This window comes from Garra rufa, chromosome 9 (assembly GCF_049309525.1).
Source record: "Garra rufa chromosome 9, GarRuf1.0, whole genome shotgun sequence".
NCBI lineage: Eukaryota > Metazoa > Chordata > Actinopteri > Cypriniformes > Cyprinidae > Garra > Garra rufa.
In genome coordinates this window covers 26443627-26467820 of record NC_133369.1, presented here as the reverse complement: position 1 = coordinate 26467820, position 24194 = coordinate 26443627, and the positions used below count along the sequence as shown (strand labels likewise).

Here is a 24194-nt window from a genome sequence, read left to right as displayed (position 1 = left end):
TCAAAATCCGAGGGTACGGTTTACAAAATCTGAGCGCACGGATTGGAAATTCGTGGGTACGGTTTGTTAATCCGTGGGCACGACTTGTTAAACCGAGGGAACAGTTTAAGAATTCGTGAGTACGGTTTATAAACTGAGGGAACGAATTGCAAAACCGTCCCCACGGATTAATTATTTTTCTTCTACAGGTGACGTAAGGGGCTCCGTAGTATCTTATTTGCCATCAAAGGAATAAATTAATTTTGATATATATTTTAATAAAAAACTGTTCTTTTAAATTGTACACATATTTCAGAATATTACTGTATTTTTGATCAAATAAATGCAGAATCAGATTTGCCATCAAAGGAACAAATCACATTTAAAAATATATATTTAAATAGAAAACAGTTCTTTTAAATTGTAATAATATTTCAGAATATTACTGTATTTATTTATGATCAAATAAATGCAGAATCAGATTTGCCATCAAAGGAATCAATTACATTTTAAAGTATATTTAAATAGAAAACAGTTCTTTTACATTGTAAAGATATTTCAGAATATGACTGTACTTTTGATCAAATAAATGCAGCATTCCACTGACACCTTGTTAAAAATAAATAAATAAATAAATAAATAAATATGTAATGAATAAATAATAATTAAATAAAATGTTATTTTTATTAAAAAGAAATAAAAATCCATCCAAACAATAATTTAAACCAGCAGCTTATTATTTTGTAGATTAAATATTCAACCTAACCTTCTGGGTATTTTTATGTACTATCATTATTTATTATATTAATTGTTATTTAATTATTAATTATTATCTTGCCTAAAATGAATCCAAAATATGTTGGAACTTAACATGTATTAAAACGTTCAATAAATCAACATTTATTAATAAATTGAATAAATAATAATTCATTAAAAAAATAATTGCTTATAATAATCATGTTAATAATGATTTTAATTTACTTATTTTGGATTTATTTTAAGCCAGCCATATAGTCATTTTTAAACAATATTAAAAACTTTCAGCTGTTCTCATGAATAAAAAAAGTGTGTGACCAAACAAGGAAATTGATTACACTAGGATGCATTTCCGCTAATGGACTGTGTAGTATTAAATACTTCCTAAAATGGACATTATGCAATTTCACTGTGTTGATGTCTTAGCCAAGACCTCAGTAGTAATTAGATCTCAAAACTGTAAATGTCTGGTTATCTTTTTCAATCTCACTTGATCCTGCAGAGCTGCTGACTAGAGCTGCTGTTCTGAACAGTAGGAGGAATTTAGTAAGTAGGAAAGTGATAGTGCTAGTAGGAAGAGGGGAGATCAAGAGAGAGAGAGAGAGGAGGATTAGGAAAGATACTGCAGGGAACAGCAGGGACTTAATAAAGTGTTGCAGATAAACTGACTGACAGGTGGAACACGTTGGGACGCTTTACTGATGTACAAGAAAAAAGACAGAGTGTGAGACGTCTGGGAAGGGGCTGCATACCTCACTGTTGTAGTACATGGCTATTTGGGATGGAAACAACCAGAGGAATTTTGGAGGGAAAAAGGCAGAGCAAGAGAGAGAGAGAGAGAGAGCGGGGAAGGTGGTAAGCATGAGTGAAGGCCGACAGACTCATTGAGGATCAAGAGAGAGAGAGAGAGCACAGATATAAAAATACTCAGTGGCACGGACACTTGCAGTGTGACATCTGATTAACTGCTTGCCGATCTCAGTTGTATGTTGATAACGACCAACAGACAGTTTGACTCAGATCTCAGTCCTGTGCAGATGGGAAAGAGACAGTGAGAGAGAAACTGACTGTTTCCGAGACTTCCTGAAAGACCTGCAGCGTTGGACAATGACTGTGAGTCAAATACTGCTCCATTTCATAACAACACACATTAACAAGTACATATGTGTTACTAGAAATGAATACATAATATGTATAAGAATAACACACACAAACATGCATGTAGGATTTAACAGGACAAAACCTGAAATGCTATAGGCATGATTATAAGCCACCGTTTACAAACCACCACATGTCATTTTTAATATATAACAAATGAAATGGTTCATTGATAAATTCACTAATGGGTTGTTTTTGAATGGCAGCTTTAAGTAAATCATGACTAAACAACATTTCAGGTTTATCCTGCTAAATCCGTTAAAGCTGTGCTATACACCTGTGGCTAATATTAAGCGTTCCAGCCGTTCTCCAAGCACATACTGCACATATCCTATTGCATGTCACTGATAAACCATTCAAATTCATTTTGAATATCAAAAGTGAAAAAGGTCGTCACTGCAATTAAATGGGAAAAGATTTTTAATGTTTTGCTTACCAAGCTGCATTTATTCAAATAAATAAATAAATAAATAGCACTGTGAAATATTATTATTACAACTTTATTTTTAATATATTCATTTTTATTATATTTTAAAATGAAATGTATTCCTGTGATGGCAAAGCTGAATTTTTAGCAACTACTTGTCACATGATCCTTTGGAAACTATTTTAATATGCTGATTTTGTGCTGAAGAAACATTTCTTATTATTATCAATTTTTGCTGCTTATTATTTTTGTGAAAACTGTAATACACATTTAAAACTTTGGTTAAAAACACATATTTAAAATAAGGACACATTAAAATTATTACATTAAATGTGACAGTGAAGACATCTGTTTTCAAATATTTCTATTTTAAATAAATTCTGTTCTTTTGAAATTTCTATTCATCAGAGAATAAAAAAGTAATAAAAAATGTACTAAAAAATAGACAATAATAATAATATTAGATGAAAATGTATACAATATAATATTGAAGGGTAAGGTGGAATTAAAAAAAAAAATAAAACATGAAAATAAATAAATAATAATAATACATGAAAATATACACAGTAATAATTTTAAACATGGGTACTGTCATGGGTGTATGCAGGACTAGACGAGACGATAGACGATATTCACAAATACAATATATTTAATATAATTCTCCAAGAGGAACAAAGCAGGAACACGAAGAGCTTTCACACACATCAAAACGTTAAGGACCGACAATACACTGAACTCAAAGACAGACTCTTAAAGACAAACTAATCAAGAAACACAGGTGACATTGATGACTGATAATAAAACACAGGTGTAACAGATGACGGTGACGAAGGCTAAACCAAATGACAGATCAACGGGGGGAAGACAAATGGGAAAAACCAATGACAAGACAGACAGAACTGTGACATTACGCCCCCCTCCGGAAAGGCGCGTCCTCGCGCCGTGGAAAAAAAAAAACGAGAGGGGCGGAAAACGAGGAAACCAAAGTCAATGAGGGAGGGGGCTCCGGCGGAGGACGCAACCCCCGGAGGAGGACCAGAACAAAAGTCCAGGTAACACAGAAGACAGTCCATGGGGGCGACGACGGAGGGAGGAGCCAGGGAAGACACAGGAGGGACCTGGAGCAGGAGGAAATCCACAGGACCCAGACCACAGCCATGATGACGGCCCACGGTGGAGCCGACGGAGGGAGGAGCCATGGTGGAGGAAGGACCGCCGACTCCATGGGGCCGACCGACAGAGGCGGAGCAGATGGAGGAGGAGCCCGAGGCGGAGACGGAGAGCCGATGATCCGGGGTGACGCCGAGGATCCGGAGGGCCAAGGTGGAACAGGCTCTGGCGCCCGAGGCGGAGGCGGAGTCCCGGAGATCCGCGGCGGAGCCAGAGCGACAGAGGATGGAGGCTGTGCCCGCAGGAAGGAGGAGTCCCAAGGAGCCGGTGGGACGGCGCGACGAGGCACAGCTGGAGGAGCAGAGTCCTGAGGAGCCGATGGGGTGACGACTGACCAGGGCGGAGCCGGAAAGACGATGGAGCCCGGTGGAGCTGGTGGATCGACGGGTGACGGTGTAGAGGAGGGCGTCGAGAGCCGTGGTGGAACCGCGGGGTCGAAGGGCCGAGGCGGAGTCCAGGACTCGGAGGCTGGAGGCGGAGCTGAGGAATCCTCCAGCCGAGACGCCGATGGAAGCTGGCAGTCCCGCGGCGAGCCCACTGCACAGGTGGTGGGCTGAGGGTGAGCTGAGGGGCTGTCAGGGGACAGCGGCGGCCAGACAAACATGGCATCAGAAGACAGAGGGTGGGTGGGTGGGAATTCAAGGCAGACAGGACAGACGGATATTTCCATATCAAAGTCAATTAAGTTACCAGAGTTATCTTGGGCAAGATCCGAGAAGAAGTCTATTAAATCCCCAGAAATAGATCCAAGCTCACCCTCAGCGGTGGTGCAGTGGGCAGGGCTCTCTGTAGCCCTCTCTAGCTCCACGTCATACTCCACCGTCACGGATGTTGCAGTCGGCTCTCGCACCTGGTCCGATGTGTCCGGCTCTGGCTCTGTCGCTCTTGGCTCTGGCTCTCCATCGTCGGTGGGCTCGGGCTGCAACTCCGCTTGTCGGGGTGATGTTGGGCTGGGTTCTGGGTCAGGTGTGGGGCTGGTGTCGTCCTCCGCGTTCGACGAAGATCTGCTGGACACCAGCACCCACACGATGAAATCAGCGATGCTCTCTCGAGGACCTTCCCCGGACAACTGCCTCTTGATGGTGTTGTTCAGTCCCTTACGGAAGAAGGTACAGAGGCAGTAGTCCGGGTAGTGCGTGTAAGGCACGAGGTGGACGAAGTCTCTGGTGTAGTCCTCGAGAGAGCGATCCCCCTGCTCCAGGAGAATGATGCTCACAGCAGGGTCCATGATAAAAACCAAAAAATAAACACTGAGAAAAACGAAAAATAAAGCAGGGGAAACACGCTGGGGAACTGTTTAGGTCGGTCCTTCTGTCATGGGTGTATGCAGGACTAGACGAGACGATAGACGATATTCACAAATACAATATATTTAATATAATTCTCCAAGAGGAACAAAGCAGGAACACGAAGAGCTTTCACACACATCAAAACGTTAAGGACCGACAATACACTGAACTCAAAGACAGACTCTTAAAGACAAACTAATCAAGAAACACAGGTGACATTGATGACTGATAATAAAACACAGGTGTAACAGATGACGGTGACGAAGGCTAAACCAAATGACAGATCAACGGGGGGAAGACAAATGGGAAAAACCAATGACAAGACAGACAGAACTGTGACAGGTACATAATGTGAAATGAATAAATAAATAAATAAAACGGAAAAAAAGATGATAAAATGAAAATAAATAAACACATAAATAATAATTATTATTATTATATTGATAGATAATTATATCAATTACAATATTAATAAAAAAAGGAAAATAAGGTGTTAGAAATTGAAATAACAATGAATAAGTCAACAAATGAAAAAACTATATGATGTGTAATTTTAATAATAATTATTATTATTATTATTATTATTATTATTATTATATTACATGAAAATATAAACTGTAATACTTTTGAACAAAGGTAAATTAGGTGGAATTAAAAAATAAAGAAAATAAATAGAAAGATTAAAAAAGGAAGAAATTGAAATAAAAAATGTAAAATAATAATAATACATGTAAATATACACAGTAGTAATATTTAACAAGGGTAAATAAGGTGGAATTATTGAATAAATAAATAAAAAGAGAACAAATACACAGTAATAATAAATAAAAAGAGAACAAATACACAGTAATAATACTGAACACAGGTAAATAAATAAATAAATAGAACGAGAAAAAAGATGGCAGAAATGGAAATAAATAAATACATTAATAATATTAATAATAATAATAATAAATATACTGACAATGATATCAGTAACAACATTAATGAAAACGGGAAAATAAGGTGAAAATTGTAATCAAAATAAATAAGTCAACAAATGAATTATGTTATTATGTGTAATGTTAATAATAATAATAATAATAATACATTAAAATATAGACAGTAATAATATTGAACAAGGGTAAATAAGGTGCAAAAAAACAATATTATGTATAATGTTAATAATAATATTACATTATTATTATTATTTTTTTCAGTTTTAAATCAACATCAATCTTACTGTACTTTACACACATGAGGGTTACATGGAAAATGTAACAAGCTAGAGGCTGCACGTCCACTCCTGGCAGCTTATTAAAGGCCACTGCCAGAGACGTCTATCAGTAAGATAAAGGCTGCTTTGGTGGTTCTGTTCTCAGTGCCTAGCAACGCACTCATACAACCACTCCACTAGACATACATAACAGATGTATAAAGTCGTAATTGAATACCACACAAGTATACGTTCTTTGATGGTGCTGGGAATACATGTTGCAGCTCCTCAGCTGTATGGTGTTAATAAAAATTCCATAGACTGACATAGCAAAAACATGAACACAGACGCACACAGGACAGGTGTGACGCACACTTCTAGGAACTTTAATCAACAAATGTCCCTTATAAACGTATAGGGTGTAATGTAAACATGAGCTGCTTGCTTTGTGTTATGCAAAACACACTTGTAATATACACCCGAGCTATTTCAGGGCCGTCAAGGTGTTAATGGGCTCATGGTATTGTTTCACTATTCTCTGTCTGGCATAATAGTGAAGGCTGGTGATAGAACTGACAGATGGGAAGTTCAGCTATTATTATTACACAGCTTTCTGGAATACTTAGATGACATTTTATTGCATAATTGTGAATTTTTGTGTAACTGAGTGTTGTCTCAAGTAACAAGTTTCCTAATTAGCAATGCTAGCTCCCTTTTCTTTCATTTCAAGGCTATTTTTTTATTTGGTTATTTGGTAAGCAGTCATGTTATGAGAATAATGCACAGTCAGCTGTTTTTATTATTATACTGGTTAAAAGGTTGAAGTCAAAAGTTAAATACACCTTGCAGAATCTGCAAAATGGTAATTATTTTAAAAATGCATGTTATTATAGTACTGACCTGAATAAGATCACAAGAGAAAAAAGTAGCCAGGGGATATAAACTTTTGAACAGAACAAAGATGTGTACATTTTTCTTATTTTGCCTAAATATCATATTTTTTTTATTTAGTACTGCCCTCCAGAAGCTACAGAAAATACTTACATGTTTCCCAGAAGAATAAATAAGTTACATTTACCCTGATCTTCACATTCTAAAAGTTTTCACCCCTGGCTCTTAAGGCTCTTAATGCAGTGTGGGTTTTTTTTCTGAAGCATCAGTGAGCATTTAAACCTTCTGTAATAGTTGCATATGAGTTTCTCAGTTGTCCTCAGTGTTAAAAGATGGATCTCAAAATCATACAGTCATTGTTGGAAAGGATTCAAATAACACAAAAATGCCGAAAAACCAAAGAATTTGTGGAACCTGAAGGATTTTTCTGAAGAACAACAAGCAGTTTAACTGTTCAGGACAAACAAGTGACTCATGAACAGCTATTACTAAACAACAACAACAACAACAAAAACCCCAGCTGTGGATCATTCAGGTAACAATCAGTCCTTGTGACCCTGTAAGTAAACAGGGTCACAAGGACTTTATGTAAACATGTGAAATATCTTATTCAGGTCAGTACTAAATAACAAATACCATGCATTTTGTTTTATGATTTCTCTTATTTTGGTAAAAGAATGAACATTTTGCAGATTGTACATTAGAGCTGGGTTTTGACACAAATTTCACGATTTAATTCGATTTGGATTCGGATTCGGATTCACAAGCTTGCAATTCGATTCAATTTCCGATTCAATATTATTTCGGATATCAGTACATGCCCAATTTTCTCAAGAATTTCTCATTTCTATACAAACCCTTCAATTACACACAATTAAGTTTTTATAATAATAAAGTTACAATTACATAATTATATTTTTACTCCAATTCGTTTTTTGAAATATAAACATTCAAAAGGTGGCTGTCGTAAAACCTTGACAGATTTACTCATAAACTCATAAACACTGAAGAACAGGAAAAAATTATATGAAATATGAAACATGTTATACGGTGCATATTTACCGAAATTTTTCTCTCTAGAGTTGATTTTTCTAACTGATGAGTTTATGGTCACAGAACAGCTTAGGTTTTTTCTGAGGTAAATGTAACGTTGTGTGACATTGTTTATAATCTTATATACTGATGTCGGTTGAAAGACTGACTGAGCGATTACATGAGATAAGATATGATTTTGGTAAGTTATAGTCTTTCTTTTAACATACCTTCGGTTGTTTATTCATGTTTATTTCATGCTGAAACTGATTTTATATTAAAGGTTGTATCAGCGATTTCTAGCCTAAAACATAAAGTGTCAATTTCAGCTGACCTTTCTTCACGATCCGCTCGCTGCCTGCCCCATAAATTGTCTGTGAAAAAACCGCGTCTCTCTGGTCAGCCTAGAGTCTGAGATATGATGTTTGATTAAACAAGGTTCAGGAGGAGCACGATCAGATAATCAACCCATTCGGCACAGGTGCAACCTGTTTAACCAATCATTCAATCAGCGCATCCTCTATATATTACCAGCCGTCTTACCTCCATCCAGCGACAGTTTCTTGGCATCCCTCCTCCACCCCTACTCCCCACTTCTAATCTGTTTCTATCCTACACTAGCAGGGGGAGTTCTCTGGGTCCGGCCTGTATTCCGGCCGGAACCCTTCCCCCGGACAGCACGCCAAAATATGCTTAATACTTGCTCAAGCAGATTAGATGTAAGGGCGAACTCGTGAAATGCCAAAAAAACAATCGGCACTACCAACCTACCACAGATAAACAAACAGTGTTCCAACCAATCAGCATCAGGGGTTTGGTGTTGTGGACTTTCCTACTGGTGCTGGGATGTGAGGGAGGCGGAGCGAAAGTCCACAACACCAAACCCCTGACGCTGATTGGTTGGAACACTGTTTGTTTATCTGTGGAAAGGTTGGTAGTGCCGATTGTTTTTTTGGCATATCTCGGACCCTAGGCTGACCAGAGAGACGCGTTTTTTTCACAGACAATTTATGGGGCAGGCAGCGAGCGGATCGTGATGAAAGGTCAGCTGAATTTGACACTTTATGTTTCTGGCTAGAAATCGCTGATACAACCTTTAAAGCGGAGGATATGGTATGCTTACGTGCGTTTCACAGCGTTTCTCTTGAACTGATGCCGCGTTCCAGGCAACCCGTTACCCGTGTTTTTCCAACCTTCTACCTGTGAAAGTGCACTGGAATGGCAGTCAAACCCATGACTTCCCACCCGTGAACTCGTACTAGTTCTGAGTTCTGGCGTCACATAGCCCGCGAAACAACAATGGCAGCCCCTACAAGTGCGGTGTTTATGCAAGTGATACACGGTTAAAAAATAGATTTTAGGACAATATAGCATTGCAGTCAAATTAATAATAATATAATAATAACAAATGCACTCAGGCACTTTGGCATGACTTGCCTGTACGCTACAAAGTCGTGAGTCGTGTTTTGAAATCTTGATTTACGTGCTCAAAAACCTGCTTGGAAAGCAGCATGAGGTGCTACAGCTACAGCGATCTGTCACTCCATATTAAACAGCGCCAAAACGGCATTTATTTTTTGAATATTTTAATAAAATTCAAAGAATTTGAAATCTGAAACATTGTTTCATATCAAAAGTAACAGAGAACACTTATTGTGATTTATTGGATGTGAGGTGCTCAACAATGCTATGTTCCTTAACTGAAAACAGATTAATAGATTCTTGGGATTTAAGAACCAATAGCGTTTCGTAAAAAATATAACCTATTATTATGGAGAAATCGATATTATTTGTGACCCTGGACCACAAAACCAGTCTTAAGTCGCTGGGGTATATTTGTAGCAATAGCCAAAAATACATGGTATGGGTCAAAATTATTGATTTTTCTTTTATGCCAAAAATCATTAGGAAATTAAGTAAAGATCATGTTCCATGAAGATTTTTTGTAAAATTCCTACTATAAATATATCAAAATGTATTTTTTGATTAGTAATATGCATTGTTAAGAACTTAATTTGGAGAACTTTAAAGGTGATTTTCTCAGTATTTTGATTTTTTTGCACCCTCAGATTCCAGATTTTCAAATAGTTGTATCTCGGCCAAATATTGTCCTATCCTAACAAACCATATATCAATAGAAAGCTTATTTATTGAGCTTGCATACATCTCAGTTTTGTAAAATTTAACCTTATGACTGGTTTTGTTGTCCAGGGTCACATTTACCCAGCTCTAATAATATACAGTAGGCCTGTCCATTTTTCATACAGTAGCCTATATTATAAAGTGTTGCCTATTTAACCGTAGCAGCACTTAAAATGATTGGTGTTTGATTTATAAATAAAAATAAAAATGTATCAGATTTTAATAATAAAGCATTTATCAGTTATAACATGAAAACTAATTATCAGAACATGAAAAGAATTATCAGAATTTTATTTTTGGTGTATGTCAAGGTTTTAAAGTGGAGGCTTTACACAGGATTGTATGATTAAAGTGCAAATGTTGCTGTTGTTTTGTTGTCAGACTGCATCTAGAGAACTGGATGAGCTGTGCTACCTCACGGCTCAGTCCATGACATCACTGGTGACATCCGAGCATTTCAAGCTCATCAAAAAGCTGGGAGAGGGGTCGTATGGCAAAGTGATGCTGGCCGTGCATCAGAAGAGAGGTGGGTTGTTTTGTGGTCACCTGTTTTGTTCATGTTGAGCTCTAGATTAATAGCACTGTGACAAACAAGACAGGGTGTACTGAATATGTGTAAATGAAGCACTGCTTACTTTAGCAATCTCTGAACTCCCAGGAACCCCGATGGCTCTGAAGTTCTTCCCCCGTCGCTCCACCACCCTCCAAGCTTTCCTCCGTGAATACAATCTCTCCGTCTCCTACTGCACACATCCTTCTCTAACGCGGGCTCTGGGCATCTTCTACTCCACACCTTCTCACTACGTCTTTGCGCAGGAGGCCGGTCTTTATGGTGACCTGTATGATGTTATTGTGTCAGAGGTCAGTAGACTTAGCTGAGTTTAATATCACATTTTACAAAAGTTGTTTAGAAGAGAATTGGATGACCCTTACACAACCTTATAGTGGCTCCTCCAGGTCAATCACATCCAGGCTGTCCCTCTCTGACGACAGGCCGGATCTAGGGCTGTAACTGAAATTATGACGATGCATGCATGATGATTGGAGCATTTTTTGTAGTGACGTCTGTCTAGGGAACAACATATCTTTGATTATGCAGGCACGTACATGTTGTCTGATATCCTCACTCACTGTTCTCACTGTCCTGCCAAAAACAACAGTATCTATCATCAGGCATGATACATTAATGCTGTTAATAGTAGTACTTAGTGTCCCACTGAAGAGCAGATTAAATACAGAACACACAGACTTTCTGTTCTCTCATCACTCTTTCCATTTCTTCAGTACTGTATTAGAATGAATGTCATACAAATAATATTGGCAGAGCATCCATACACAGAACAAATGAATTAAAAGGAAAATAAATAAATAAATATCGCATAAATGAAATAAGGTACCAGAAATGCTTAAATAAATAATCAATATAACAACAAATAAACAAATAGCAATAACAATAACACTGAAAAAAAGGAGTGAATAAGGGAAAGCAAGCAAACATAACTGCAATAACAAGATTACTTTTAAAATGGAAAAAATATATTAATATATAATTATTCTACATGATAAAAAATAATAATAATACATACAAATATACAAATAGTAAATAAATAATATTAATTAAAAAGAGAAAAAAGTGGCATAAATTAATAAAAATAAGATGCCAGATGAATATAAATATTCAACGTAACAACAACATCAACAATAATAATAATAAACGGACATATACAAAATAAATGAAAGAGAAAATAAGATATTAAAATGTGAATAAAAATAAATAAGTCAACAAATAAATAAACAATATCATGTACAATGATAATAATAATAATAATATATGAAAATATACAAATATGAATAATACCGAACAAGCGTAAATAAGGTTGCATAAATAAATACTAGGGGTGGGCATAGATTAATTTTTTTAATCTAGATTAATCTAGATTAAATCTTGGAATTAATCTAGATTAATCTAGATTAAAATGGCTAATTTGAATTCTGCTGAAGGCATTCAGAATATGTGTGCTACCCAAATAATGACTTAAAGTCTTTGAGAATGGATCATAAAGCTCATAAAGCTGTTCTATGATAATTTGTTGATGAAAATAAATTATGTTCAATTAGATGTACTTGTGTTTACTAACTAACTAACAATGAAATTATTTTTTTCTACCTATTAGATTGTGTTTTTTTTAACGTAAACACCTACCCAGCCCATTACATGTTACACCGTACTTTTATTTTGACAGGTTGCCGTGAAGTTTCTGTGTCATACAGTATGATATGATGCTAGTTTTCTCAAATGAAACGTTAAAAGTGACACTCACAGCAGTTTGGGAGATTGAGTTTATCTGTTCATGTGAGATGAAAATGCCAAAAATTACCGGGAGCGTCACGTGTGTTTCAGTATGCGTGTAGTAAAAGCTCGTCTCCGCAATGCATACATACAGCTAGGCAAACGGAACATATCGGATTCATATTAAAACGGTCTTTTTGCATTTCAGGTTTCACATACACTAGTCCATATCGCGATTTGAATTAAGTGACTGACCAACATTTGATTTATGAATCCAAAAAACGACGAATTTACGTGGCATTTCGCTATAGTAGATTCGGTTTTAATGAATGGAGGACGACACGATCCCGTCTGTGTTTTGGCGGAGGAGACTTAAACGCGCGACCATATTCTATAGTCTTCGGTATACATCCGCATTAAACTATCAAGGTGAAAGTCATCATAGCTTGCATAGTTTAGACCCAGCTCCCAACCCAAATTTGAGAATAGATTAACGGCGATATTTTTTTTATCGCGCGATAAGAGTTTCACGTTAACGCAGCACGTTAACGCCGATAACGGCCCACCACTAATAAATACATAAAACCGCAATAAAAATATTATTGAAAAAGGAAAAAATACGGAAAAAATATTTTTCTAAAGAAAAAATAATAAATAAATATTCAATGTAATAATAATAATAATAATAATAATAATAATAATATATCGTTCTTATAAACAAATATGAATAACAATTTTAATAAAAAACTGGAAATAAGGTGTTAGAAATTAAGATAAATAAATAAACAAATAAATAAACAATATTGTGTATAATGTTAATAATAATAATAATATATGAAAATATACAAATATGAATAATACCGAACAAGGGTAGGTAAAGTGGCATAAATAAATAAATATATAAATAAATAAATCAATAAAACCGCAATTAAAAAATATTATTGACAAAAAGGATAAAATAACATCCCAGAAATAGAAATAATTAAATAAATATTAAATGTAATAATAAGAATAATAAGAATAAGAATACATTCATATAAACAAATATGAATAACAATATTAATGAAAATGGGAAAATAAGGTTAGAAATTGGAATAAAGATAAAAAATCAACCAGTAAACAAACAATATTATGTATATAATGTAATAATAAAACTAAAATAAAAATATACAAATATTAATAATACAAAAAATACTAAATAAGGTGGAATAAATAAATAATATTCAATCTAGTAATAATAATTATTTTAATTACTATTATTATCATTTTCATTCATTTCAAATGACTGGTTTTGTGGTCCAGGGTCACATATTAATAATATACTAATTTTATTTATTAGTAGTAGTATAAAATCGATATATATAAAAGCAATCTCTCTCTGTTTTTCTGCAGGAGGGATTGAGTGAGGAGTGCTCCCAGCGTGTGATGTCTCAGTTGAGTGGTGCGGTGTCTCATCTCCATTCTCTTGGCTTTGTGCACCGTGACATTAAGCCAGAGAACATCTTTTTGTGTGACCGTGCTTGTCGCTGGGTCAAGCTGGGTGACTTTGGCCTGACACGAGCACAGGGAACCGAGGTCCGTGCTGTCTGGTACAACTCCCCTTTCTGTGTGCCCGAGGTGGAGGACGCCAAAAGAGTCAGCGACGCAGAGGAAGAAGCGGAGGACATCTGGATGTCTGTGGAGCCCAGTTTAGATACCTGGGCCTTGGGGGTTCTCATATACTGCCTGCTGACAAGCTGCTTCCCCTGGGATGAAAGCACTTCTGATGATCCTTCCTACTGCAAGTACAGAGACTGGTTCAACCAAATGAAACAGAAAGAGGAGACACAAAATATTTTTAGAGAGGAGAATAAGGCTGAAATTGATGTGCCCTCACAGTTTGACTCTTTAAGCTCATTCGTTCTCACCTTGCTGAGAAAGCTGCTGAACCCGCTGCCCAGGCTTCGCCCTGGGCCTGATGAGATCCTGTCGTACCTTGGGGGACCCTGGTTACTGAAGACAGAGAAAGAGGAGATGAGGAGAGAACAGGAGGCACAAGTGGAGGCCAAGAAGATGCATGAGAGAGGAGGGGTGGAAGAGGAAAAAGAGATAATGGGAAGGAGGGAGAGATAAAGGACAGCAATATTATAAACAGATGTACTTTATTTTCAAGATTTTATATAGTGTTTATATTTTACAATACTAGTTTTTTATATGAATAGAAGAGTTTTATTATAAAACTGGAGACATTAAAAGATGTAACTGGATGTGTAAGTAGACTATGTACAATCAGACGTGAACTTTTTGCGGACAATTGGACACTAGCCCCAAAAAGTGTTTGGACAATTATAAAAGTAATAATCTAATCGCATTAGACAACAGTTTTAATTTTAAAGGCACAATATGTAAGATTTTTTAAATTAAAATATCCAAAAACCACTAGAACAGTGTCAAAAGTTTACATACACCTTGCAGAATCTGCAAAATGTTCATTATTTGACCAAAATAAGAGGGATCATACAAAATGCATGTTATTACTGACCTGAATAAGAAATTTCACATAAAAGACATTAACATGTTGTCCACAAGAGAAAATAATAGACACATTTATAAAAATGACACAGTTTACATACACTTGTATTTTAATACTGTGTTGTTACCTGAATGATCCACAGTTGTGTTTTTTTGTTTAGTGATAGTTGTTCATGAGTTTCTTGTTTGTTCCTTGTTTGTCCTTGTTTGCCCGCTGTTCTTCAGAAAAGTTCTTAAGGTCCCACAGATTTTTTGTGTACTTGAACACTTTCCAACAATGACTGTATGATTTTGAGATCCATCTTTTCACACTGTGGACAACTGAGGGACTCATATGCAACTATTACAGAAGGTTCAAACGCTCACTGATGCATTAAGAGCTGGGGGTGTAAACTTTTGGAATTTGAAGATCAGGGTAAATTTAACATACTTTGTCTTCTGGGGAACAGAAGTATCTTTGGCAGCTTCTGAAGGGCAATACTAAATGAAAAAAAAAAGATATTTAGCCAAAATAAGAAAAATGTACACATCTCCATTCTGTTCAAAAGTTCAAAAGCTCTTAATGTATTGTTTTTCCTTCTAAAGCATCAGTGAGCATTTGAACCTTCTGTAATAGTTGTAAATGAGTCCCTCAGTTGTCCTCAGTGCGAAAAGATGGATCTCAAAATCATACAGTCATTGTAGGAAAGGGTTCAAATACACAAAAAAGCTGAAAAACCAAATAATCTGTAAGGTATTTTATGTGAAATATCTAATTCAGATCAGTACTAAATAAACAATAACATGCGTTTTGTATGATCCCTTTTTTTTTGGTAAAATAATTAACATTTTGCAGATTCTGCAAGGTGTATGTAAACTTTTGACTTCAACTGTATTTTGCTGCCTTGTATACTTTATGCTTACAGTATACTACAGTGATTTTAATAAACATTTAATACATTAGCTCATCCATGAACGTAATTTCTACCCAAGTCCCATTGAATTGCATTGGCTGTGGGAAAGAAGACGACAGCTTCAACACACTCAGTCACGGTCATCAAACTACGCCTTTGTTTCTTTGTTTTGAATTTGGCCAGCAAAAATTACATACTGTGCCTTTAACTGAAAAATTATATTACAATTATAATAATTATATTATAATTATATGTTTTGAAATCATATTTACGATTATATAAATACACTACCGTTTAAAAGTTTGATATAATAGATAAAAGCTTGATTTCCAGCATCATTACTCCAGTCTTCATTGTCACATGATCCTTTAAAAATCATTCTAATAATGATTTGGTGCTCAATACACATGTATTATTTTATTGGCAAAGTTTTTTTGTATCTGGACATGGTTAAGTAGACACTTTTTCATACAATAATGGCTTAGTGTTCAAATACTTTGGCCACAATAATTCTGTGTTTCTCATATTGAGCTGGTAACACTAAAACCAACAAAGCTGCAATGAGTGCAATCACAACAGAGTTCTTCTCAGGTGCAACATATAAGTATTCACTCAACTCGTAGAGAGGCAAATAGGTACTAAGGAGGTGTAGATTAATCAGATGTGGGTGGAATACATAAACACTGTCTCTACCTCAAACCAGTTGTTTTAATGTACATAGCAATGCATACCTGTTTATACATGTTTAAATAAACTTGTTTGTTTTGGTGACTCATTTAGTTTCGTCAGTCTGTTGTAATATTATAATGTGCACTTCTCAAGTTGCACTTCCACGTGTGCATATGCAGAATTTGTTGCTGAACTATACAAACCTCATGCATTATAACACTTCAGATAATTTGAACAGAGCAGATATATTGGCAGGCTAGTTGAAATACAGCTCCACTCTGCTCTAAATAGGACGAGAGCAGTGCAATGTTAAGCAAACACAGGTACAATGGGACGGGTGTCAGGTTAGTGTTGTTCTGGGATTGACTGGATCAGTTTAGATATGTGTAGCCGTCTCCAACTTTCCAGCTGTCCACACTGTCGCACCGTCAAGACCACCATGAGTTTTCCATAACCAGTGCTGGGTGGATTACTTAGATATTGCAGTCTGTTACAAAATACATGTTGAAAATTGTAGTTAGTAATATAATCTATCACATTACATGTTTTAGGTATAATCTGATTAGTTTTGGTTACTTTTAGATTACTTTTGACTTTGTTTATAACATTGATTTGAATTTGATATTTTTCATTGATATAATATTGATGGAATTAACTTGTCAATTTTGATGTCTATGTTATACAACAGTTCTTTCACCTTCAGTGCTCATGAACCCGCCAAGAGCAGCCTTACCTCGGCCAGTTCTTTTGGAATTTGCCACTGGCTCTGACGTCTCTATAGTGATTAAATGTGAGATATAATTAATTTTGGGTAAATCTAATGGGCAGTCTTTGGTCTCATTAATCTATTATTTGTTCCAGAGCAAACAGATTTGGCTGAGGGAAAGTCTCATCACATTATATTTGATGTAAATTTAATCTTGCCTTTGTACTTTTGACTGAATCGCCTAGCAACTTTTATGATGGCTGATGTTTATTAAAAAAACTATTATAAATATTTTTTAATAAATAAAACATTTTATATAAATAATAGTAGTATTTAATAATAGTATTTGGCATGTGTGGGTGTTTGTGATGCTGATTTTAGTTACATTATTCCACCATTAAATGGCGGCAAGAAACTGTTTATATGAGTGAGTCTGCAGTAAACAAAAAGACTTTTATATTAAATAGGACTAAAATGAGGTTGTAAACAAGGAAATTATTTTTACTGTCAACAACACCTTGTAAGAAGCAGTGACAAATGCACTGAGCGGCTGTCATCGGAAATCGCCCTTAACAGATGAAAGGATAGTACGACAAAGATATTGCTTTCTTCAGTTGACATTCAAACTAATGTTTTATTGTGAATATGAGATTGAGCTGAAGAATGAATGCTGTATCAGATGCAGGTAATCACACTCGCTCAGTCCATCTCGCTCTCATAATACTCTACTCCACATAATTCAGTGAGATTTTAATGCAGTAATACAATAAGCTTTCAGTGAAGCAACTCAATGTTCCTTTATTACTAGTTCTAAAGTGACATTTTTGAATTAGTAACAGAGGCTTGGGCTCAGTTTTTAAACTGTCGAACTGAGATTTGAATCCATGGTGGAAAAAAGTAGTTCACACAAAAGAGGGTTTTTAAAGACACTCCATTGTTGTTTCTTATGTATTTGCACACTTGTGCTGTCAAACTGTTGTATAAACGCATTATCACATTCGTAGCCATGCGATATGGCTGTATATCGGCACGTTGTGATTACCTAAGGCACTCGACCGTTGTGCCAACATACAGTCATATTGCACGGCCACTTGTGTAATATTGCCCATATATGGTTAAATTCTGTGTAATTATGTGCAATTAGTACTGTCTGCAACCTAAATTTCATGCATTTAATGTTATTCCCTTGCATATTTTAGTTTTGATTATTCCTTCATTCAGTCTTCCTCTGACCCCCTCCATGAATCCTAAAGATCTGTTGTATCAGCTCTGGCCTTCACTATGCCTATGTGAGCCCTTCTGCAGATGGTTTTATAAATAGCCTCAGGTCCATCTATTTAGACTGTGGAACACATCAGCACCTTTATGTGTCCCCTCTTTGCACCCTGTATCTCTCTCCCTGTTCATGTTCTATGCCATCTTGACTTTCCCTCACACCACCTCGTCATCTCGCTGATGAAACATTGTGATCTGTCCTTCTCCGGTTCGGTGCAAGGCATTAATTTCACATGCAGGTCAATGACAACTGGTTAAATTAAATGTGCTCCCTCACAGGAATTAATGCAATCTGTATTGAGGTATTCTTATAGTAGATGACAAGGTCAAAAGAAAAAAGAATATTGTGTGTTGCATCAATCACACTGGTTTCATGCCATCTGATTTCTGGAAAGCAGCTTCCCAACAGTTCTGAGATACATAAGATCAATAGTTTTGCATTTATCACATTTGCATCGATGTTCTGATCTGCAGAGGAGCTTCTGTGACAAAGCCAATAAAGAAGACTCTTTAAACAAGAGTTGGCTTATTTTTTTGTGACACAAGCATTAGAATCCATTGGCAATACAATAAATTTGAGCAAAGCTAAAGTTTATGCAAATTAGCAGTAATTAGTTGGGAGCAACCAATAGGATTGCAGATCTGCAACCAGATAATGTTATGCTTGTTTCTTTTTGTACACTTCCTAACTGGGAACTCTTCTAGGCCAGAATTGTTAATTGCCAGTTTGCATCTAAAGTTGTGAATTTAACTTATGCTCAAAATTGGAATATCACATAAATCATTTCCAAATAAAGCACTGTTTCCATCCAATGAATCAAAGAGAACAAAAACGGCATTACCTGATAAACTGGCACTAAATATCACTAAGAAAAGTAGGAGAAGCCACTGAATATATTAATTTTCAAACATAATAAATTACTTGCACTTCCAAGCAAGCAGACAAAACACAAAAAATACGGTCATTACTTTTCAAGATGAACATCGTGTAAGACATTTTGGAAGGCAATTATTCATAAATACTAAATATGACAGACTTGGGCTCAGGCATTGCAAAATAACCATAAGAAATTTTAAAATGCTGTGCAACAAGATCGGTCCAATTAAAACTGCCTTATGCAAGTGTAAAAACTTGCAAATTAAGGGATTTTTTCATTATTCGTTTCTGATGTGATACTTGAAATGAACATAAAAACACTAACCCTAAGTCTTAAAAAAAAAACTTTCAATTTACAAATGTTGTAAATGTATTTACTGAAAATACGTTTAAGTTGAAATACTAAAATTACTTAAACTAAACTGAAATAAAATCAATTAAAGCAAAATGGATTTAAAATAATAAAAAAATGGCAAAAACAAATAATTGATAAAACAAAAATTTAAACTGATACTAAAAGTAAACTTTAAAATATGAATAATTAGTATAAAAACAATACTAACTAACTTAGGCCAGCATATTGTTTTGTTAAATCTAAGATAGATTACATTGGTTAGTGCTTATTTAGTGCAGGTTTAACATAATCAAGTCTTGATGGCTAAGTAAAGAGACAAAGGAAAGGTTAGCTTAGGAAAGGTTTTCATTACCATATCAATTTAAATTCAATTTAATGCAATTTTAAAAGCAATCAGTTTTTTATTTAATTCTAAATGGTGCACAATCTATGATGATTTTTAGTTTTTGTCTTGCACAACCTATAACACCTGTTTAAACAACACATGGGTCTCAATTTGATGTTGCATGTGCACACAGAATTAATCTTATTTGTTTTATTAGTTTCATTAATTTTGCAGCTAGTAAAACTGAATCTCAGACATAAGACAAATGTGCACAATGTCATAAACACAGATTTGATGGCCAGTAAATACCAGCGGACAGGGATAGACTCCGCAGGGGACAGCTGGATGGAAGGACACAACAACTGATGAGTGGTGGGAGACACAGATAGAGAGCAATGGATCATGAAAATGACAGGAGAAAAGCTGGACTGCAGGAGCAGAGCCAAGGACAGCAATGCGTTCAGCAGAACCCGCTACAAACCTCAGCAGAATGCAGGGATAATGATTACATCGCACAAACATATCAATATACAGACTGGCTAATTTTGATCAATAGCAGTCAACATATGAAACTGATCGTTTGCGTTTGCATTTACAGCAGCAAAGACTGATTACCTTTAGCAAAATCAGCAGATTCACAGTCCAATGTAAACAGATCCAAATAAGGCTAAGCCAAAGCACAATGAACCACTGAGCATTTACGAGCAACACTTTAATGGTGTTTCCTTCCTGAATGAATCTGTGAACAAATCGGCTAAGTAAAAGATTCAATGACTCACTCAGAGTGCTCAAAAGAGCTTTTCAGATTTGTTCTAAACCCCGCTTTGAAGCAGGCTAAGCACAGTTTTTATCAGGGGTTATGAAACCCTGCTCCTGAGCAGAGTTAGCACTGCTTTTTGCGGTGTTAACCCCACATTGACGCGCCAAACTTGCACAGTGTAAAATGATGCGGTGATAGAATGTTACAACTAGATGCTTAAAAACAGACACTCAATCACGCGCCTCATATTCACATGCTTTGAGCAGTTATGGAAAAACAACATGCTGTATAAACAGTCATTTCAGCATTTCATGGGGAAAAAAAGTCAAATGTTGGTGCAAAACACATGAATTGGAGTGAAAAAGAGATTGTCCACCAATAGGTCAATTTAAGGGTACCTATTATGCAAAATCCACTTTTACATGGTTTTTGGACATAAATCTGTGTTGGCAGTGTGTAAACACAACCACCCTACAATGATAAACATCCACCCATTGCTTATTTTTGAATTTCATTAGGCATGGCGTTTTGATTCTCTAAGCAGTGTGACATCACATTGTTTAGGCCCCGCCCACAGCTGACAGTCTGACAGTCATGCATTGCCATAGTTTCCGCCCTCAGCAAGTTGTGTTTTGTACGCTGTCCTCTATTTTTTCTGTGCTCGAGCAGCTGTAACATCAACAATGTCTCGTAAGCAATTGTCATAATTAGTGTTTGGATGTAAGACTGAACATAAGAGTTTTCATTTTCTTTCAACTTCTGAACCACTAAGGAAGCAGTGGATTACTTTTATTTTTGAAGTTAATGTGCCTCAAAATTTACCTAAATACGATTATGTGTGTGAAAATCATTTCACTCCAGACTGCTTTGCAAATGTCATGTCATAATAGTGCTTAGCTAACGTTTCAACCGTATTTGTGTGCGAAGTGCTTGGCTTCCCATATGTACAGCTGAACACTGGTTCTCTTGCTCTCAATCATGTTGCTTCTGCTGTCTGTTTATTGCTGTAGGTATGCAAAGCAGAGATGTATACGCTACTCCCTCTTATGAAGATGGGGCGGGAATATGCAGCTCATTTGCATTTAAAGTGACACACACCAAAAATGATAGTCTCAATGATAGTGTTAAAAAAACACAATTTTTACCTTGTCAAAAACAGCTTTGTTCTCAACGACCCGTTTCGGTGCATGTCCCTTTTTAAATGCTAATGAGCTCTGCTCACCCCACCCCTTTCTTCCATGGGGTGACGAGCAGTTCTCTGAGACTGTTAACTTTAGCTGCTTTCGTTGCGAAACTTGCAAACAAGCACATTATTAGGAAAGGTAATTTGCAAAAATTCATATAAAAAAAAAAATACTACATCTACTACATCTACTACTACATCACTCTGCCAAAAAACTGTGAACAGCTTGATCTGAAAAAGTGGTTATGATTTGTGGGGATTTAAAAAAAACACTGGGTAGATTTTTATTATTATAGAGTGGTTGTGTAAACGCTGCCAAGACACATTTCAATTCAATCAACATTTAAAAGTGAATTTGGCATCCGATGATTTGGCAGTCCTCAATACATAATACTAGGAAGTACAATTCTAGAGCAGTTGTGTAAAGGGGTTGCATGCTGTCTGCGTTCAATCAGTCATACTGAGCTTAAAAAGACTTGTCTCCATCTACTGGCAGTAGTATATAATAGTATATATTTGTATGGAATACTGGCTTCTAGTTATCATCTCAGGGAAAAAAAAAACAATTATTTTGCACGTTCAATGCAATTCCTCATCAAACTTTCTGTCCAATCAAATGCTCTCTAGAATCCGAAGCGTCCTACCCCTAGACTATAAATACTTTCTGTGGCTGCGGCTGAAATCGGTTCACAGAATTTGTGCTTTCTGTATGGTGCATGGCACGTAGTGCACAATATAGGGGATAGGAAATTATTCAGATAAATCTGGTCTGAATCATTCTGGTTTCACACTGTGTCACACGAACCGCCGCAGCACACACAGTTTGCTCAGAGCGGATTGTATGCATGAACTGGCGCAGACCATAAAACTCATTGGATCCATTTGAATTCTACACAGAATGCTATATTTTATAGCGATTTGGATGACATTGTGGCTATAATACGCTGTCAGCTGTGGCTTTACTGAGCTCAATGGCTCTGCCCAAGCTGTGATATAAACTAAATGCTTTTGGCTATTTGATAAAGAGTGTGGGGCTGCTTGATATGGCCCGCCCTGTCTTCCTGTTTCAGTTGAAATTACATTAACACATAGAGTAACACTGCGTGTTTTAAAGCACTTCAGTGGACCTTTAACTGGAAGTACAAATACTGTATATATAGTAGTAGTAGTAATATGTCACTATGCAGCCCATGATTTGCTACTTTAAATGACTATTTACAAGTAGCATTGGAGGGTCACTCTAAACCTAGGTTGTAAAGACTTGTTTTATATTCACAGCTACTGTAATATCACAGATTTAGGATGCATCTCAGATTACCTTTTACTTACCACTATAAGCTTTCTATTATAAACTGTCATTTAATCCAGTTTATAGATGTCAGTGTAAGAGATACTGTGACTGAGATCGAGCCAATCGTAGTATCCAAAAGAGCAAATACAGTAATTTAGGTTTACAAGAACCTGTGAAACTGAGGGGATTACCCTTTAGTGGAAACTGATGGAGTTCATTTCTTTTGGAAGGGGTAAGGAGATACATTCCTCCAATAAACAGGTTAGGATATTATACTTCGTTTACGAGCTGGCACGCTTATCTATTTGTGGTCAACTCAAGGTCTCAGCGTGTCTCCCTCATGCCGCCCCCACATGGCATGATGGAGCACACAGAATTCCAGCGTTTGGTTGTCAGGTTGCTGTGTACACAGGTTTGGACTAGCTCAGCTTTGGCCCTCTCCCGCCATGCCTACATATGTCAAATTGTCATCAGCTACTCTGGTGCTCGGTTTGTCGACCTAGTTAGACAGTCGCCTAATAGCACAGTATGGATATTGGAAAATCATGCAGCCGTGTTGTGTCAACTGCATGATGATTGTCTGACTGGGCCTAAACGAGGCACCAGATAAGCTAAAGGTCAATACCCGGCCATCCCAGTGGCACTGCGGGTTTTCCCCAATTAAAATTGATTGTGATCCCTGTGGAGGTGGTGGGCCAGGGGGTCAGAATTTGCTGTGTTTATTTTCAGTACTGGTAACTTTCCGTACATTTCCATGCCAGCCCTAAATCAAAATGTCCAGTATGACCTATTATGCTATGGGGCTGTTGAATGTTTGAATCTGATTGGCTGACGAAAGTTCTAAGGTGTGCAATTATTTTCAGGGAAATGCACAGCTAAAGTAGTTCCAGGCAGGTCTTGACCGCATTACATGTTCAGGTCACTTTGCCAATCGATTTCAGTAATTTCAAAGGTCCTTATTGACCTAAACAAAAGTTGTGCATTTTATGGGTCTAGCTTTCGGTCTTTTGCTTCTTGATA

General features: G+C 36.4%; 1 protein-coding gene across 1 annotated transcript; it reads left to right on the top strand.

Annotated features, from left to right (window-relative positions):
- The first annotated feature begins 1435 nt into the window (after positions 1 to 1435).
- Positions 1436 to 16493, top strand: sbk3 (SH3 domain binding kinase family, member 3). Its single transcript, XM_073847618.1, has 4 exons — positions 1436 to 1848; positions 10421 to 10565; positions 10698 to 10900; positions 13722 to 16493. Exons 1-4 carry the CDS (start codon positions 1843 to 1845, stop codon positions 14439 to 14441), a joined length of 1074 nt encoding a protein of 357 aa, XP_073703719.1. The 5' UTR covers positions 1436 to 1842; the 3' UTR covers positions 14442 to 16493.
- Positions 16494 to 24194: the final 7701 nt, after the last annotated feature.

What these genes read in the sequence shown, in the direction of transcription:
- sbk3 (XM_073847618.1), top strand. An exon ending in GGCCGTGCATCAGAAGAGAG is followed by an intron (nt 10,566 to 10,697) that starts GTGGGTTGTTTT and finishes CTGAACTCCCAG; the next exon opens with GAACCCCGATGGCTCTGAAG. An exon ending in ATGATGTTATTGTGTCAGAG is followed by an intron (nt 10,901 to 13,721) that starts GTCAGTAGACTT and finishes GTTTTTCTGCAG; the next exon opens with GAGGGATTGAGTGAGGAGTG.